We start from the raw sequence: 19,590 nt of genomic DNA, 5'->3' as shown, positions 1-19,590 counted from the left end.
TCACGATTGAAGTTTACTGTCCTCAAAGTGTCGACTGTGAATAGGAAAATGGTGACTGTACTTTCCTGTTGTTTAAATAATACTTTAAAAATTTCAAATTTGATGCACTAAAACCATAAAACTTCAATATCTTTAAAAGTACTTCATGAGAAATATTGTCAAATGCTTTGACATGTCAAAATCGATTTAATACGTACATTTTACCATCAATATTTTCAGTGCATAATTTAACAATTACATGGTAGCTCTTATTATGACTTGGTATTGTGTTGAAATGCTAGAGCAGACATGGGGCATAACGGAGGGGAGATAAATATGATCCAGTTCATCCCTTCCACAATATTTCGGACTTGTTTACGTCACATGAATTTCTTTTCTTGAACTTGTCATTATGGCATAGCACTCTTTATAAATAATCACTTAAAAGCTTTAGATCGCCAATGCTGTTTGGTCAGGATGAGTCTATCTACATTAGGATGAATATTTCGTTTTAGAAAAAAAAAAATGTTTGCAGACATATATGGATTCAAAGATTGTCACTATCTTAGCATCAATATTAGGTAAGTTAGGAGACTTGTCATTAGGCAATAATTCATACAGTTCCCTGCTGGTTTTACCTGGCTTTTGAAAAAGGCTATTGTCCTCTATGAGTCACCTGTATGTTTGAACTGCAATGAATTGATCAGACTGCAGTTTCAACTAGTAGTGATTGTTGTTGTTTAGTCAACTGTCTGAAGACAGGTCTTAACCTCACAAGTGATATCAACATGACATCACTTATGAGACAACTAGGCCAGGAGATAATGAGGATCACATGTAACAACTATTTTGTTAATATAAACGATTTTTAACAATTCCATTTTAAATCCTTACCTATAATTTTATGTTCAAGATTAATATTCTAATGCTTCATATAAATCTACAGTTGAGGCGTTGAACTTTATCTTTATTCATAATAACAAAATAGTCTCTCTTTTTTTTCCTTGGAAATTAAAATGAAATCTACAATTTATTTCATATTCCACCACTTTACACACCCTGATTAGAACGCTATGGTACAGAGTTCAACTTCTGTTTACTGTATGCACATGCAGACAGAATATATATGGAGGGAGAAATGAAGGGGTGGTATATTATACTGTGCCCATGTAGGAACATAGTATCCAGGCCTGTGTTAGAGCATTTTCTTTCCAAATTCTAGGTGATTTTTTTATAGGCATAGATGTGTTGGGATTGTCTTAGGTGTTTTGTTTCCTATTGTACTACCATTTCATGATAATTCTCAGAATCATCTTTGCCACCAATGTAAAGAGCAACAGAAATCTTCTGCATCATACCACATTTCTTAGCAAAGTGGTGGTGGAGTATAATTATCTTGTTAATCTGCAACAATTTAAGCACAGTTTGATTCCTGTTCTTTTGTCGTTGCTTTATTTGATTGTGTATACCCTATTGCATTAATATTAGTCATCATCATCATCATCATCAAGATAGGTTATTTGGCCTGTTTCGTCTCAGAAGTTGTCTTCCCAACGACGCCTAGGTCTGCCGATATCACGCACCCCTGTTGGGCGATATTGCAGAACCTGTTTTACTAATCCGGCATCTGGGATATATGTCCCTTGCACTGAACTTGATTTTCTTCAATTCTCTTATTCAAACAAAAAATATTCAGGTGTGCTCTTACATCTTCCCTTCTAATGTGATCTCTAAGAGTACAGCCAGCGACATATCTTAAAAATCTCATTTCAGCTGTCTCTATTATTCTTTTATCACTTCTGTTCATGGCCCAAGTCTCTGCTCCATAAGTCAATACTGGTACTGCCATTGTTTTATAAAATTTTAAAACCGTGTCTCTTCGTGTTTTGTTTTTTTAATGTTCGTTTTATGGTGCTACATATACTTTGAAATTTATGCACCTTTTGTTTGAGATCTCTCTCCTCATCGAAAGATATATCACACCCCAAATAATTAAAATGTCGCACCTGTTCTAATACCATATTGTAGAGGATAATTTTGGAACGTATCTGTATTTCCCAATAAAGGCCATGACCTTCGTTTTTTCATGAGAAACATTTAGATTGTACTTGGACATTATTTTGTTTAGCTGAAAGAGAGCTAGCTGCAGTTTGTCTTCCTTGTCAGCAAAGACTACTTGGTCATCGGCAAATAGAATAGTATTTAAAATCGTCGATCCTACTTAATATTAGTAAACTATAATAACATAATAATTCGACCTAGAAACTATTCCACAAGATTGAAATCTCAACTATCTTATTTGATGCGTTCTTCCAACTTAATGAAGTACCTATTATATGACGTTTCCAGTATACAGTATTTCCTCTGCCATTGACCAAAGTTTATTGTTCTTTATTTCTTGTTCATAAGTGATGCATCAGGTCCTAACTTCATATTCCAAGATTTTTTTTTTCCATTTTTTCATCAAAATCTGGATGCTTACAGTCCAATAGAATATGTTGAAAAGTCTCCTCTTGTAAATTGCAGACATTACATGACAGTGTGTCAGCTGAAATATGAATATGTAGGACTAACATACACAGTATGTCCAATTCTTGCTTAGGCTGCAAAGATTGCCAATTGTCAAGGAAAGCCGCAGTTTTGTGTTATATGATTTGGGTATTCTAAGAGAGCAAGCATATAGAGAACTTTCTATACACAGGTGGTCAAATGATCCATTCAGTGCCTACCAGAGCAGTACACTTGGATAGAGGAATTCTTTCTTGTGGAACTGATTTGCCTTTTTAATTGGACAGGTTTAATATTTTTTTTGGCATGTAAACTGAACGAAAATATAAAAACTGCATTAGTGGCCACTAACTCAGTGTCCATACTATAATACTGGAAGAGGAGCTATAAAATACTTTACTTGGCTGTGTATTTTGTGCACTTATCACGTGGACGTGAGGCCAGCTGGTCGGTCATGGTCCTTCATGGGCTATTGTGCCGCGGATTATCATCATTATCATGTGACATTAATATGCTTTCATGCTACTTAGCTCATGCATCTCATATTCTTCTTGGCTGCAACATTTTGTCTTGGCACATGTAATATTTAAGTTACCATAACTAACAGTGACTGAGTCTTAACATTACAACTAGGCAACTTTGCTTAAGCTCAAATGCCTAGTTTTGTTATGGGTAGCTAAAAGCTGTGACCTCCATGAACTAAGTCACGTGAAAAGGGGTATAGATGTTAAACAGTAATAGTTAGAATAGTAAAATTATCAGTACTTATGCTGTATTGTTTTATTATATTAAATTTGGGACAGGGATGATTTTGTAATTTTTACTTTATTGGCACTGTGTAGTTTATTTAAATTGTCCTGGTGTGAAGCTTGTGTTAATGATAGTGTTTGTAAAATTGGAAGATATTTTTACTGGAAATACATGATTTTTGGATAACTAAAGTTCTGACAAACAACCATACAACATGTTAGGTGTTTCATTGAAGATACAGAGAGATAATTATTTTGCGAACTTCCAAGTTATGGCAAAAATGCCAGTGACTTAGTGGAGTTTACTGCATTATCTTATTTGTGGGAAAGTTGCATAAAAGTGTGTGTGTAACTTATGATTCATCTCCGTAAATTGTGTGAAATGTTTATTTTTAAGTGAATTTTATGCTGTTACTGTAATCGACATGTATCTCCAACAGGTAGCTGACGGTATTTATGAAGAGCTTGATTCTCGTGATGAGAAACTTAATCTTGGTATTACACTGATATCAGCTGTGCCAAGCGATCTCATAACACCTTCCGCCAGTATATCTCTACCAGTCACATCAACATCCTCTAAGTTAATAAAACAAGAAGACAGCACATCAGAAGAATATATTGAGGTATTTTTGTTTTTATAGTTAACTCTTTATTATTTGGGTTAATGGTAGAGTGGCAGCACTGGTAATGTTTATGAAATAGTGGTAGGATAATAAAAACTTACCTGACTTGAACTTGAGAATTGTAATTTTCTTACGGTATGTTTTACTTTCTCATCATATGAAATGTAAATATTGAAGTGCAAAATGGTGAATGACTTCATTGTCAAGAGCCTAGGCATTGGACCAACAATAGTAAGTCGAGCATGTTAATGGCAAGTTCATTATGAAAGTGGAAAATGCATCCTAAGTACAAGTGCGAAGAGTTATGTACGGTAAATCAAAATTATGTTTCTGATTAGTAATTTATTATGCGAAATCTATTGAATGTATTTTGTTGTGAGATGAACTGTTGGGATTTAAACTCTTCTAATTCTCTCACATTGTTCCAGTCATCTGCCAGCAGACAGCTAAGGAAAATTATGATGAGTGGAAAACATAAAATATACTTTGTTCTTGATTTTCATGTAAACAAGTCTCTTTTAAGCATTCAGTGCTTTCTTGGGCGAAATTTGGAATGGACCTACCTTGTTATAAGTTAGTTTGAAAGTGATATGTGCAATTTCAAGATACTTCAGCATTTGTAATTGAAAGTTGACTTTTCGGCCATCAACAGAGGAAGAAGCAGTGAAGCATGTCCACACAAGTTTCGTAACAAGGCCATACAAATCCACATACTGTACTTGGCATTGTGAGAACTTGATATCCTGCAGAAATGTTTTGAAATGACACCCTACCATTTGTAATTCCTTCAAGCTCTGAGGAACACAGACTTACGCCTGCAGGCATCTTTCTCTGCTGATTTTGTTAAGCTAATGAAAACAGACAGTTTCCTGAAAAGTAGGTTTTTTAGTGATGAAGCAACATTCCACATTTCAGGGAAAAATGAACACACATAATGTGAGGATGTGGAGCACAGATAATTCTCATTTATTTTTTGAACATGAATGCTATTCTCCCAAACTCAATGTCTTTTGTGTCATTTCTTGAAAAATTTATGGTCCTCCTTCAGTGAAACCAGTGACAGGAGCTACATACTTTGATATGCTGCAACACTGACTCTTGTAACATCATTTTGATTTAATCTGTATTGTTGTGCCTTAGTACAATACATAACACGAGAAATATTTTTGCAAGAATAGATGTTATAGTAAACTTTTACAACTTGTGATAAACAAGCAATTAGTAAGAATGGGGGGTACATTAAGCACAGAAAAGATCGATTCATTGCATCAGCTATAAGAAAAAGACACACATAAGGTCAGTTTATTCTGAATTGATTGTTTTCTTTTATGCAAAATACATTTGACATGGTACATCTTCAAAGTTAATTGTTTCAGAGAAATTAAATGTTTTTATTTTGGAGATAGAGCAAGATACATGTAAGGTACTTCTGTTGTTTTTATACATGCTTCTGTCATTTCTTTTTGTTAGTGTGGAATTTTTAATCTATTGCCAGACTTATTCATAAGCGTTATGCTCGAAAGCTGATCCGAGGTGTAGGGTGGTGGTTATTATGTGTTGTAAATTTTAGTAGTAGAAGCAGACACTGGCAGTGAATATTTGAAAATTCTCTGAGGAAACGCGTTGTTAAGAATGTCTTTAGGTAATGTGTAGATGTAATTCAGTCCTTATTTGTTTAAAAGTAATTGACATGTAGATGTGATGTTCTCTTGCTTGAAACAGCGTGATATTTTTGCTTTCCATACAACATGTAGTGGCATGTTATAATCAGCCAACAGATTTTCGATCCCTACACTGCAACAAGACGTCATGCTCCTTGGCTTATGGAGGGAGTATAGCAATGAATTCAATGACCTCTCTGCAACTGATGTACACTCTTAGACAAAAAAAATGACCGGGCTCCAGTTTCTATGTCCGATTCAGAAGACTTCGGGTGCATTTGTCAGAGCATGATACACACGCGGACGAATTTCTTCTGTCGTAAATGTTTTCAACACTCCACTGCCACCACTATATCATAATTATATTATAACATGCTTTTTAAAGAGTCACCGTCTCTCTCGCATAGCATAGTCGGTAGTATTGTGGTCTTGTATTCGAAAGGTTTCGAGTTCGAATCTCAGTCTATACTCTGCTTTTTCATTCTCATTTTTTACTTCTTATATACCGGTACTGATAATAACCAGTATTGTCCACACCTGTGGAGTAACGGTCAGCGCGTCTGGCCGCGCAACCAGGTGGCCCGGGTTCGATTCCCGGTCGGGGCAAGTTACCTGGTTGAGGGTTTTTTCCGGGGTTTTCCCTCAACCCAATATGAGCAAATGCTGGGTAACTTTCGGTGTTGGACCCCGGACTCATTTCACCGGCATTATCACCTTCATCTCATTCAGACGCTAAATAACCAAAGATGTTGATAAAGCGTCGTAAAATAACCTACTAAAAAAAATAACCAGTATTGTGAAATATTTAACAGAAAGTTAATATTTACAAAGGACAAGTTAGATACATAATAACAATTCCTTCCCTTGTATCTTGTATTTAAAGAGACTGAACGAAATCTTCTCGGATATAAACAAACAAAAATGAACCTTAAGTAAAAGAAATCCTTTTCGGATAGGAATAGACAAACATAATCCTTTTCTTTGTATTAAACAAAATAAAGAAATAGATCTCAGAGACCAATAAACAAGAAGAGCTTGCCTACACGTATCTGGCCTATGTCTTCTGTCAGCTATGTTACTCCTGATAATGACAAGAGAGAATGGTTGTTTCACGTTTAATATGCGCAGTTACATGTGCACAGAATTATGTGAGTAGTTTAATATCAAAGACGGACATCTGACCTCACATCGAAATTTAGATAATGTGGATTCTTATAAGTTACATTTTTTCACGCTCTTTTCAGTTATGGTGAACTATATGCAAACTCTAACACTACATCTATAAAAATAAATTGTGTTAAAATATTACAAAGAACACTGTGAAACAAAAAGTGCTTCTAGATCAAAACTATGGAGACAACAGATATCCGTCTTTGATATTAAACTACTCATGTTTTCAGAAGTTCCAGATGTCTCTGATTAAATTACACATCAATATAGAATTAAACATCTGACGTCCTTACGGGTACACGACCTTCAATCGCCTAACAAGAAGCAAGGCTGTTACCACAGACCTATTACAAAGCAGATATGTAACGGCACTATTTACGAGTGTGGCCAATATCTGGAATGCATTAGTTTTGTCTTTAACATTATTCATCTCGTTTTTGTAATACTAGTCTATTAACATGATGATGATGATGATGATGATGATTATTATTATTATTATTATTATTATTATTATTATTATTATTATTATTATTGTGTTTGTAATACTATGAATATTATTATTGTTATTTTCTGGTCGGTGCATTATTATTATTAGACTAGTATTGTTATTATTATTATTATTATTATTATTATTGTTATTATTATTATTATTATTATTATTATTATTGGTACTAATACTGATAGAAATTATAGTAAATGATCATTATTCTTTATGGAGAAGGGAGAAGATCCAAGAAGTGAGCATCTATTTGAATTCAAGGGTAATTAGGAAGAAGTCACCGATATTACTGAATGTTTTTGTTTAATTTTTCAACTAATCCAAACTCCTGTGCACGTTAATAAAGTATCGTTTGTTTCTAGCTAGAGAAAAAATAAAACGAAACAAATATATATACTTATACGAAGGCGGATACGAACCCGGGTTTTCTGCATGTGAAGTCAGAGTTTTACCACGGAGCTATGACACATACACAGTTCAAACCGTTGTTTGCCGATATAAGAGCATGTTCTTGGATCTCGCTGGTTTCGTCCTTACTACTCTGATTTTAGTCTTGTGTATCAGGCACACAGCCGAACGGAACTTAGACAAATTTACGCTTCAAGAGCCCGGTCATTTTTTTTTGTCTAAGAGTGTACAGTGAAACCTTGATTCATCGTTTTTGGGGGGGGGGGGTCAGGGAATAAAAACGATAAATATGGGAAAACTATAATACTGGGAAACTATAAAAATTACCGTATTTAGGCATATAGATGCAACAGAGTTATGAACGTATCCCATTGTTCCCTAGATGATTTAAGGGGAATACCCATATAATCGATGCATTTAATTTTTAACAATAATCATAAATAATATAAAATCATAATGGACGTGTCTCGTAATATTTTATTCTTGTTTGTAAACTTACGATATAAAGCTATTGTTTGTTTAAACAGGGTATAAAATGAACAACCAAATGTTAGTGATTACACTGAATGCACCTTTATTAGAACATTATGTACACTAATTCTTGCAGAAACAATCTTTAATTAGCTTTCGCTTCGTGCATATTTTACGCCTGAATTCTATAGTGAATTTCTGATAGAACAATACCGGTACTGAAATAAACAGGAAGATGGAGTTTTACCACTTCCCATACCATCATACCAAGTCATGTGTGATGAGGATGACATATGCACTAGAAATTAGTTCGCTATTCCTTACAAGATGATGGTCATTATTGATAATTTAGACAGAAATGAAGTATATGAAAATCATTAACCTAGATTCGTGATACATTCAGAATGCAGATATATGTTACCACAAATCCATTCCCATAAAATTAATATTATTGTTTAAAGTAGGCGGGCTTCCATTAGCCCATACTGTTGCATTACATGCAACTAGAACCTGCGTCACAAATTAGGCCTATATTATATTGCATGAAAATAATGCCGAAACTTGTCTAGCTTTTTAGTATAACCCTACGAGGCTAGTTCTCCTGTACGTGTCTAAGCATACAATCATGTACTGAACATAAACAATGTACAGAAAAACTTGCCACTGTGGAAATCAGCATCTGTTGTAGCACAGCTGACTCTAAACAAGTCGCACCATTAAGACGACTGCGTAATCTATTCCATAATAATATTATATCAAGGGTTTATACACCTCCGCATCGTCCTTGTGTGGAAAAATATGATTAATCAATAAGTTACTATAAAATTGCATTTCTTTTCAGAATCTAATACCTGTCTTCATAGCACAGATCATACACATAGTAACTAATTTACATATTAACAGACTATACCAAATGCACATGGAGAGTTCGCATGTTGCACTAAAATCAGGGGCGGCTTTCGAAGGGGGGCTGCGGAGCTGCAGCACCCCCAGACATTTGTGGATCTTGTCTCATTTTATGTTATGAAATACATTTATTATTCAGTCTCTATTTAGCGGCTAGAATTTTTTAAAATTTCGCTCTAATTGACATGCACGCAATCGTTAGTGAAGTCGCTTCCTCCCCTGGTGCTGCCAGAGCGAAGCCAGAAACAAGGACTATGGGTGAAGCCACTTCCTCCCCTGGAGCTGCCAATCTCGTCTCGAATGCTTTGCGCGTTAGTTTTACCCCTCCCCCTGCTGCCCCTGGCCATGAATCCAGAGTTTCCAGGCGCTGCAAAATTTACAGCAGCTTGTCAGTAGCACGCAGTTTTAAATGCATTTTCTTTAATGCCATGTAGATATATTATACAACCAACTACAACATCGCCAGTTAGATATTTCTAAGGTTCAAATCTGCATAGGCCTATAAAACAAATTAAATTATGGTTAATTTAACGACACCCGCAACTGCAGGGGTTATATCAGCGTCGACAGTGTGCCAGAATTTTGTCACGCAGGATTCTTTTAAGTGCCAGTAAATCTGCTGACATGAGCCTGTCTCATTTAAACACACTTAAATGCCACCGACCTGGGCCGGGATCGAACCCGCAATCGACTTGCTACTGAGGCCGACTCTGCATATCAAGCTTTGTTAATGCCATACAGACAATACGGAACAGTGCACAGTTGAGCAGCGAGATCTGTGAAAATGAAAACTCTAAAATGCGTCGTAAGGTCAAAGGAATTCAGACAAGGATTGCGGCAGCCAAGGAAGTGTGTGATATCATTATCACACAAGCTAACACCCGATTCCAGTTCATAGATCATCTGATATTATCTTCTCTTCTGTATCAAGAAAAATTTGAATGCTACAAAAGCTCATTTCCTGAAAATGACCTAAATGTATGTGTGAAGCTTTTTCTGATGGTCGATAAAGACAAACTAAAAACTGAATTCACTGTGTTGCATCAGAGACAAAAATTCAGAAATATCAGTGACGCAGTCAAGCTCTTGCAGTTTCTTCTATCTGAGAATTTGCAGGCTTCATTTTCAGAAGTTGTGAAATTACTACGCATAGCTATCATTCATTCATTCATTCATTTATTTTATTCCATAAATCTTACATTTCACCATACCAATGACAAGTTCCGAACCAGAACGTTGCTTTTCGTGTTTGAAGAGAGTAAAATCCTATCTTAAGAGAGCCTGGCCGCATTAGCTATGTTTTCCATTGTAAAGACTATGTTAAACGACATATCGGATTTTAATAAGAAGATGATTCAAAAGTTTGCAACCTACAAGACAAGGCGCATGGAACTAATCTTTAAATAAGGTAAGTTGCATGGTTTATTTTTGTATGCAGCCCCCCTGAATTCAATACCCACGAGCTGCCACTGACTAAAATGATGAATCACATCACGTATCATGGCGTCGTAATACATTTTACATTTCTCCGCAAAGTTTGACACAGTCTCTGGATCGCAATCTTCTGCATCCTCTTGCTTCAAAGATTATAATGGAGAGCAAAAATTTCGTCCTTTCAAAGTGAAACAAAACTATCCATGCGGGAAAATATGCCGTCGGGGCCGTGATTTCTCAGTGATCGATGCAATAAAACTATAGTTCGAGAAATAATGGAACCAGGAAAAAATAACATTATTTATATGGAACTATTTCCAGGACCAAAAAAGCAGAGAAAAAGATGGGGAAACGACGTTAACAGGAACGATGCATCGAGGTTCCACTGTACTAAAAAGATTGGCAGGAATTTAATGGAATTGTTCATGGAACATATTAAATGCAACTTACTACATTAAACCAATATTAATATTGTTGTGAAATATATTATTTACAACAAATCAACAGACACTTGAGCATGTTCAAATCGAGCACACTGTCTAATAACCAGTACAGTTAACCTTTGAGCTGGCACATCCATGCAAATTTCATGACATGCGAATTCTGTTGACAGTATCTTCATAGCATACATTTAAATATGTTTTTCTTAGTGCTGACTCTTATGGCACCTCCTCTTTAGTGTACTTTTCTAGGAATATCCTGAGAGAATTGTTTTTCAATTTCCAGAATGGAATACCTGCTTCCATAAAGGCTTTATATAGATCGAGAAAAAACTGAGATTGTCTACTGGATGTGGTGACTACTTTTGAAATTAAAGATATCTATTTGTGTCCAATCATTTTAGCAGCAGCAGATTTATGTTTAGTTGTTGCCAAATACTGAGTTACGAAATATTTTTTTCGTGACTTAGGATTTCTCATATATCTTGCAGAGGAAAATGGCGCCATCTGTAGAAAATGTGTCTTTGCCGAAATCACTCACATAATCGTGTAACTTCTGAGCAGAACACTAAGTTTCAGCATGATGAGTACAGACTTTAAAATGTGGTCTCTTCAGAGTGCAGGGCTAAACAAAACTGTTATTTTGTGGTAACAACTTACATTTTTGTATTTTTCCATGCTGTTAACAGAATGGGATTTTTCCCTTTAAAAACCCTTGTAAAATTGTAAAAGTGAAGACTTCCTGGGTTTTCTGAAAATTAACCTTTTCAATGATTACCTGTGTTGTGTTGACAATTCACTCAGTTTTTGTAGTTGTTACTCAGGTGGATGTGTTTGCGAATACAGTAGAACCTCTATTATCCATGGTAATGAAGCAGGTGCGCTGAACAGTTAATCGAAAAAATCGGATAACCCATACCATAAAAGATTTTCGTAAATTTAGTGAAAAATACTGAAACTTCCGTATTTTCCTTCATGATCTTGTATTTAACATGCTTAGTAGAGGATCAGAAGTTCAATAATTTAAGTCTGGTTGTCAACGACAGGTTTTTAAGGGTCAAGGAAATTTATTGTAATGGCTGTCTGTGGAAAGATAGGAATAGTGGAGGTCTTGTGTTGTAGACTTACATACTTTATACACTTTATCCTTAAGTTTTATTAAATTGCATACAGTAATTGTAACTCCAGTCTCGTATTCTGATGCGAGGTGAACTACAGTTTCTCTTTCCCCATACCACTCAATGATTTGCACTTTTTTTTTAAGAAACTTAACACAACACGATTTCTTTTCATACCCGTGGAAGACATTTTATATATAAGTTAGAGAGTCTATAAAGTAAGCTTACAACTCTAACAGTACACTAGACTGTGAAAGGGTAAATGCTTGTAATAACACTCTCTAGAAAAAAAAAAACGCGCTAATATAATGTGCAGTACTTATTTCATATATATTGTAGCAAAAAAAAAAGCGAGAGAAAGACAGTCGGATAATCCGCCAATCGGTTAATAGAGTGACGGATAATCGGGGTTCTGCTGTATATTGAAATGGCAGGAAAGTATGTTAAAGACTACCCAAGTAGGCTACCATAAATCTGACGAGAGCGGGACCTAATTATACTAGCTTTTGTACTGAATGTTTACAAAGACAGTGGTAGGATTGGTTCTGATTCAAAGAATAAGGATCTAAGCTGACTTCCACTTTTATGTGACTGAATTTAACACGTGTTGTAGTTGAGTGAAGAATAAATGTACCTCATTCCAATAATATGGATAAATATATAATAGGATGCGAAACTGCGGTCAGCACCATCTGGCTTTGGGGATCTGGAATAAGGTGATCAGCGCCCAACGTCGTAGGTGGTGAACATTAGAACTACGTGTTGGGTACATTACCCAGAGTTCTCTATTTATCCGTTCGAGATATTGCTGTACGGGAGAGTCGAGGAGTGAGATGGCGGACTGAAACTTGCTAATAAGTGAACATAAAGTGATACGTGTGTGTGTGTATAAGCAGTGTATGTTAAACAGTGATGTTTATGGACGTTATAAAAATAGTGTTGAATGTATTGTAAAGTAATAGTAATATAATAACTTGAACTATCTAAGTAGTTCTTGCAGACTTTTTCATTGCACTGTACAATAAATACCCAAAGAATACAATCCCAATTATCTAACCTTTTGCTTTATTTTTTGTCTCTGTCTGGTTATATTTTAATCGGTTAGTGTAAAACACATCGTCTCTTTTATCTTTCTGTTGGCTCCGGTAAGAATTTTCAGTAGAATATGCTGTGAGGAATAAAACGGTAAATGTTTTATTTTAAATTGGGTTAGTTTTGAATATCGATGAGGGTGGGAGGGAATACTTTCTGCACAGTTTAACATTTTCGTCACCAGGTGCGCTGCTAAATGCATGGAGTAATTACTCTTTTCGCTACTTGGTGCACTGCTAGATGTAATAACGTCCCTCCCACAAACAGATGGCATCAAGGTAAATTTCTACAACAGTGCATCCTAGTATATATTCATCTATGCCAATAATGTGAACTAAAATCACAGTGATTACATAGACCTAAGTTCGTAGAGTAATATTTTCTACCAAAAATGTAATCTTTTTTCTTTCCACAGAAAAATATAAAATCATAATTACATTGGATATTTTAATTATGTCTTATTCAAGTATTTTTGAAACACGGTTTTATTTAGAAAAAAAAAAAGACATTAAATCTTAGAATGAAGCAATTTCGTTAAAATATGCAAAAAGGGGGGGATGAAAAACTCAGATACTGATAAAGACATGGAAATAGTTTTTCCTTTAACAAAAGCTCATTATCTTCAATAAAAAACAAGGCATTTTGCCAAACTTCTGGGCTCTACTGATCATATATATACAGTGAAACCTGTTCAAGATGGAAGTGACATGGTCCTAATTTTTTTTCCGTTGTGGACAGGTTTCTGTATTATTCAGGTGTGACATTAAAATGGAATATTTTGTCATTCATATACATGAAAAATAAAATGGCATGCCGCAAATTGCAAGAAGTACAAAATATTCCATTTAACACTAATCACATTAAATCAGCTTTCTGTCGCTTATTACGTTGGTGAATCATCTTGATTAAAATCTCATTTTCTGTATAAATATTATCGTAACTCACTCATTAGTCATTAAACATTACTAAAGTTTACTAATCTCATTCTATTTAATATCTAACACTATACTCTAATACTGTACTGCATATCACTGCACATTATTAATTAATTGGACTAAGAGCCATCTATTAGAAGCCTTGAATACTGATTTATTTAATTTCTTTCCCAGTTCAATAGCTTGCTTTGCAGAATAGATCCAGAAATTGGCTTGTTCTTTGAAAGGTCATGAAGAACTCACTCCCACAACAGTTCATTTATTTTCACATAAACAGTTGTTTTCTGGTTCCTTTTGTGTCACCAATATCGGCCACAAGCCACTCACTCATTATGATCTTTAATTTTCAAAGTGTCACACCTGAGTTTTCCACAACTAAACTTCAACATTAATTCACATAGACTTTGTTTCTAATTTTCCTTTATCTCGATAACTTTGACTTCATCACTTAATGTTAATGCCACATTTTATGCAACTTTTTTTTTTACCTGGAAATCACTGCACTTGCGCTCTATTTAGCTACAACAGTATACGGGTGTGAAGCATTGAAAATCTTTGAAGGGACTCGTCTGCCTAGTCAACAGGGTAATAAAATTTATGATCGACAGGCCAACACACCCTCCTACCCCCTAAAATTTTGCAAAGAAAACTTGTTTTTATCTTAGTGACCTACATATTTCGTATATTCCTTGAAATTACATGCTGTTTCAAAATATAGTTACAAAATATAGTGTGTCCAAAATATTGTTTCCGTTTTGAACAGTAGCAGACAGTTTCTGTTTCCGCGTTGGACAGTTTCCGTTTTATTCAGGAAAAATTGCACATAATACATACAAATTTCGCCAGGACCAATAAATTGTTCCGAAATAGACAGGATTCCGGATTATTCAGGTTCCGATTTGAACAGGTTTCACTGTATATATATATATATATATATATATATATATATATATATATACACATACACCTTTCATAAACGACATAGAATATGTTCAAAACCAAGCTCTCAGACTCATTACTGGTGGAATCAAAACAACTCCAATAGATTCTTTGAGATTCCTCACTAATATTAACAGCATCAAAATGACAATAGAAGAAAAAGCACTGATTCAATATGAAAAACTTATCAGATTACCAGGAAACAATTGGCATTCATACAGTCCTCTCTGTAGATTGAAAACTCAAAAAAGTTTCATATCCATTGTTCAAGAATTAAAACAGAAAATCAATATGCCGAATTTAAAAGAAAACTTACAAATTAAACCAAACCCTTTAACTCTATTAAATATAGAATATAATCTAAATTTAACAGAAGAAATACTGAAATCAGAAGTAAACACTGAAATACTGAAACAATTGTCTTTAGAGACAATTAATATTAGGTACCCTCCACGAAACTGGCTTCATTTATACACCGACAGATCCTTGATCTCCAGAGAACAAGGTGCCGGTGCAGGTGTTACGTGCTGTCGCTTCTCACTTTATAGATCTCTTGGATATGGAACAACAAATTTTGATGGTGAAATCATTGCAATAAGTGAATGTCTCAGGAATCTTCTATGCCACATCAATAAATTTAGGAATGCAGTTATATTGTCAGACTCCAAAGCAGCTATTCTATCAATCATCTCTAAACACACACCTTCATCTCAAACAGCAGAAATAACTAAAATGCTCTCTCAATTAATATCACTCAATAAAAGAATTGTATTCCAATGGATACCATCCCATTGTGGAATCCTGGGAAACGAGAATGCGGATGCTTTAGCAAAGAAGGGCAGCACTGCTACTTACAGACCTGTTACTAAATCTACGTATTACTCTGTGAAGAGATTTATTAAATCTACATACTTAGACTTCAACAAACAAAATTTGATAACTCAATCCCAAGGGAAAAAATGGAACTTTCTGCATCAAAATCCACAGTTAATTCCCGATTTACCACGAAAATTGTCTGTAGCTGCATTTAGATTGGCAATAGGCCATGATTGTTTGGCCAAACATAGAATTGGAATATATCAGTCCCCTAACTGCCCATTGTGCAACTCAAACCAAGAAATGGATTCGGAACACCTCAAAATCTGTGCTTCAGTGGCTGGTCATGATAATATCTTTGAAAAATATTGGAGTGCAAGAGGTCAAATGACTTTATTGTCAAACGCCTGGCATTAAAAAACAACAACAACAACATATATAAGTTTGGCCATTCCCATGTTATAAAATGGCACCATATAAAAGAGAACAGTCACTAGATTCTTCACTGTCGAAAGTGAACTTTTAGTAATGACTGCTAGATGGAAGAAAAGTTACAAGCTCCATGGGGTAATACATTATTACTCCATGTCAGTTCTACGAATTCCTCTCTCACTGTATCATATGGAAAGATGATATAATTTGAGCATACCAAATTCCTTACCCAAATTACAAAACAAATTATTGCATTAGGGTTAAAAAATATCACATAACGAGGTAATTTGGCACATGATCTAGGGCCGTTCAGCCATATCACGTTGTCTGTCAGTCTGTCGAATTACTCGTGCTTTTACCAAAAAATCCTATATTGCGACCAATCTGTTATATCGATGGCTCAGAACGAGACTGTTACAACTCAAAAAATTCTCTTTTTGAGTTATTACTATCATTTGAACACTTGAATTGAGAATTATGCTATGTGAAATTGTTACAACTCTAAAAATTTCCTAGTGGGACGTAAATGCACAGATAACAGTTTTAAAGTTATGCTATTTAGTCTTTTTCTCAATTGGAAAGTGTTATATTTTGCGTTGTAACAGTTTTCCATTCTCAACTGCAAACATTGTTGCTAAAAGCAATGTTCCATTTTGACTTGTAACACTTTCGCATTAAAAATATCCATGCTTCGAGTTTAGATTTGGCACATTTGATGATAAGTTCATACAATAATCATAGCATAATACTGGCTGCATTGTTTAAAAACAATGTTGTTATTACTTTTGTCTTCACCATCGACGTAGTATTGAAACATTAATCATCATGAATGTTCTTATACATCAGTATTTAATTCACTTAATATTTCATTTTATATCTCTAAGAAAGGTTAATGTTGTGTATATAGTGCATGTAAGAATAATACAGAAACAGAGAAATTAACTGCAAAAAGTTATAATAGACATATAAAAGAAGAAGCAACATTAAGGGCTACAAAGACTAAAGATATTGAATCAGAAAACAGGATCCAAGCAAAGTTGTGTGCTGCTTTGATATTCAGGCAGTTCTTCCTTCACTTTGCGATGAGTGTTCCTCTTAATATTATAAAAGTAAACTGTCCTGTTACAATCTCATAATATATGACATCACAAACAGCCAGGGCCATTGTTATTTTTGGCATGAGGGCTTGGCCAAAAGAGGTTCAAAAGAGATTGGCACATGCCTCTATAATTTCTTATTTCTTTGCCCAACACAGTAACAAACCAGGTAATTATGTTTTCAGACAATTGTGTTGGGCAAAACAAGAACAAATTCATTGCTCCATTATTTCTGCACTGCGTAACTAACCTGTGTTAATGTCATAACACAGAAATTTTTAGTCAAGTCATACCGAGAATGAGAACGACTCTATGGATTCTACTGTTGAAGGGGGGGGTGGGGGAAGAGTTATTAAAGAAGGACTTACATTATTGCCAACGCAATGGGTACCAGTACTGAAATTTCCCAAGAAAAAAGGCAATATATACAAAGTCAATGAAGTAGATACACCAGATATCCTAGATTTGAAAGACTTAACAAAAAAAATGGGAAATAATTTTTCCAGAAATAAAAATGGTGATAATATAAACTAGTATACTATGAAAATCGTGGACGTCAGAAAACAGGATCCTTTCGCCATCTTCTATAAGCACTCCTATGAATAAGATGATTTCGAAAAAATAAGTAGTCGACAGAGATGGAAGCGCAAGTCTTCTCTAGCAATACGAAAGCCAGTATTTTCTTCGCCTTCAGGGATAGATGTGAGGGAAAAATTTGCTTGATCTGTGTAAAAGTTTCAAAGTTTCCAATGGTGTTGAAGAAAATAATGCTACATTTGAATAACAACCAAACATATTTTTTCTCACTACATGTTGATGTTTAGTCAACTGTCCGAAGACAGGTTTCAACCTCATAGGCCTAAGTTACATCAATAAGGCATCACTTATGAGGCAACTAGGCTACATGACGCAATTTATTTATTATTATTGTTGTAGTCATCCTGGTTGGTGTAATTTTTTCTTTTATTGTTGTAGTAATCCGATATCAACCAATATCATTTTTTTGTGTTTCTAAATCTACATTTGACATATTTTCCATTGTATTATCTAAATTTATTACAGAGTGATGTAAGGAAAAATCTGTTGCAAGTAATAATATATTATGGAATACTGTTATATCTGAGAAATTTTGTCACAATATTTTAATGCGAAACTGTTACAACTCAAAAAAATGTCACATACAAGTTACATAAAACAAATACCGACAAAATTAATATTTCAATAAACTTCTATAACAATAATGATTATATATATCAATTTTCATTGTTGTGCCATGATTCTCTGATTTACCATCTACAATGGAAAACTTTATATGGCTCTACTGAAAAATCTCTGTTTTGAGTTGTAACAGTCTCGTTCTGAGCCATCGATATGTGCTCAGGGCTGTTACTAAATTCTGAGCATTATCTAATATGTACATAAATATCCCTAAGCTTGAGGCTGTCATTATCGGTAATAATTTCATTATTTAAAAATGAATACCGAAATTCATTTGTATGATTTTTATAGAATTATTCCAGAATAGGGGTGTGGGGGGAGGGAGAAGAAATGGCTATTTATAAATGAAGATATGGTCTAACTCCACACATCCTTCCCTCCCCCCCCCCCACTAATAAAGATTTGGCAGTTCAAAGAAGTATTCCAACGTCAAAAATTTAGTTAGTCATTAAACTATATGGTATCAAAGGCAGAATGCTAAGATTTCTACATTCTTTTCTTAATGAAAGAACAATTCAAACCTCAGTAAATAATCATTTATCTTTATCCAAAAAAATTACAGGTGTTATACCTCAAGGTTCTGTTTTAAGCCCAAATTTATTTAATATAATGTTACATGACTTATCTGATGTTGTTCCACCTGAGGTAAAAATAGGTATCTATGCAGATGATGTTACAATATGAGCTACGAACAACAATCCAAATGAATCATTAAGAATTATACAAACAGCTGTAAATAATATCAGTAATTGGGGATACAAATGGAATCTATCTCACAGTCAAAAACTGAATATGTTGTCTTCACGAGAAGATATAGTTTAAAAAACTATAAACCTCACATTTATTTGAATAATCAAGAAATTCAGTATAATCCAACTCCTAAGATCCTAGGATTAATTTTTGATGAAAAACTTTTATGGAAAACACATTTAACCATGTTGCTTCGCAGTGTCTACCACCACGATTAAATCTATTGAAGATCATAGCTAATAAAGAATGGGGATCAGATATCACGACAATGCGGCAGTTATATAATGCTTATATACGATCAAAATTGACCTATGGATGTGAAATATGGAGAGGAGCATCAGCAAC

At 34.5% G+C, this 19,590-nt stretch overlaps 1 protein-coding gene across 6 annotated transcripts in view; it reads left to right on the top strand.

Moving 5' to 3' along the window:
• LOC138698387 (uncharacterized) overlaps positions 1-19,590 on the top strand; it is a 107,402-nt gene that overhangs the window by 63,429 nt on the left and 24,383 nt on the right. For all 6 annotated transcript variants that reach the window (XR_011331860.1, XR_011331861.1, XR_011331858.1 and 3 more), the window contains one exon: positions 3,677-3,859. Coding sequence is in view for 2 of the 6 variants with exons in the window: in XM_069824257.1 (XP_069680358.1) it covers positions 3,677-3,859 (183 nt within the window). In the remaining 4 variants the exon portion in view is untranslated. The remainder of the gene's footprint in view (positions 1-3,676; positions 3,860-19,590) is intronic.

Source organism: Periplaneta americana, chromosome 4 (assembly GCF_040183065.1).
Source record: "Periplaneta americana isolate PAMFEO1 chromosome 4, P.americana_PAMFEO1_priV1, whole genome shotgun sequence".
Lineage (NCBI taxonomy): Eukaryota > Metazoa > Arthropoda > Insecta > Blattodea > Blattidae > Periplaneta > Periplaneta americana.
Note: the sequence above shows the minus strand (reverse complement) of the source record. Positions and strands in the feature narration are given on the sequence as shown.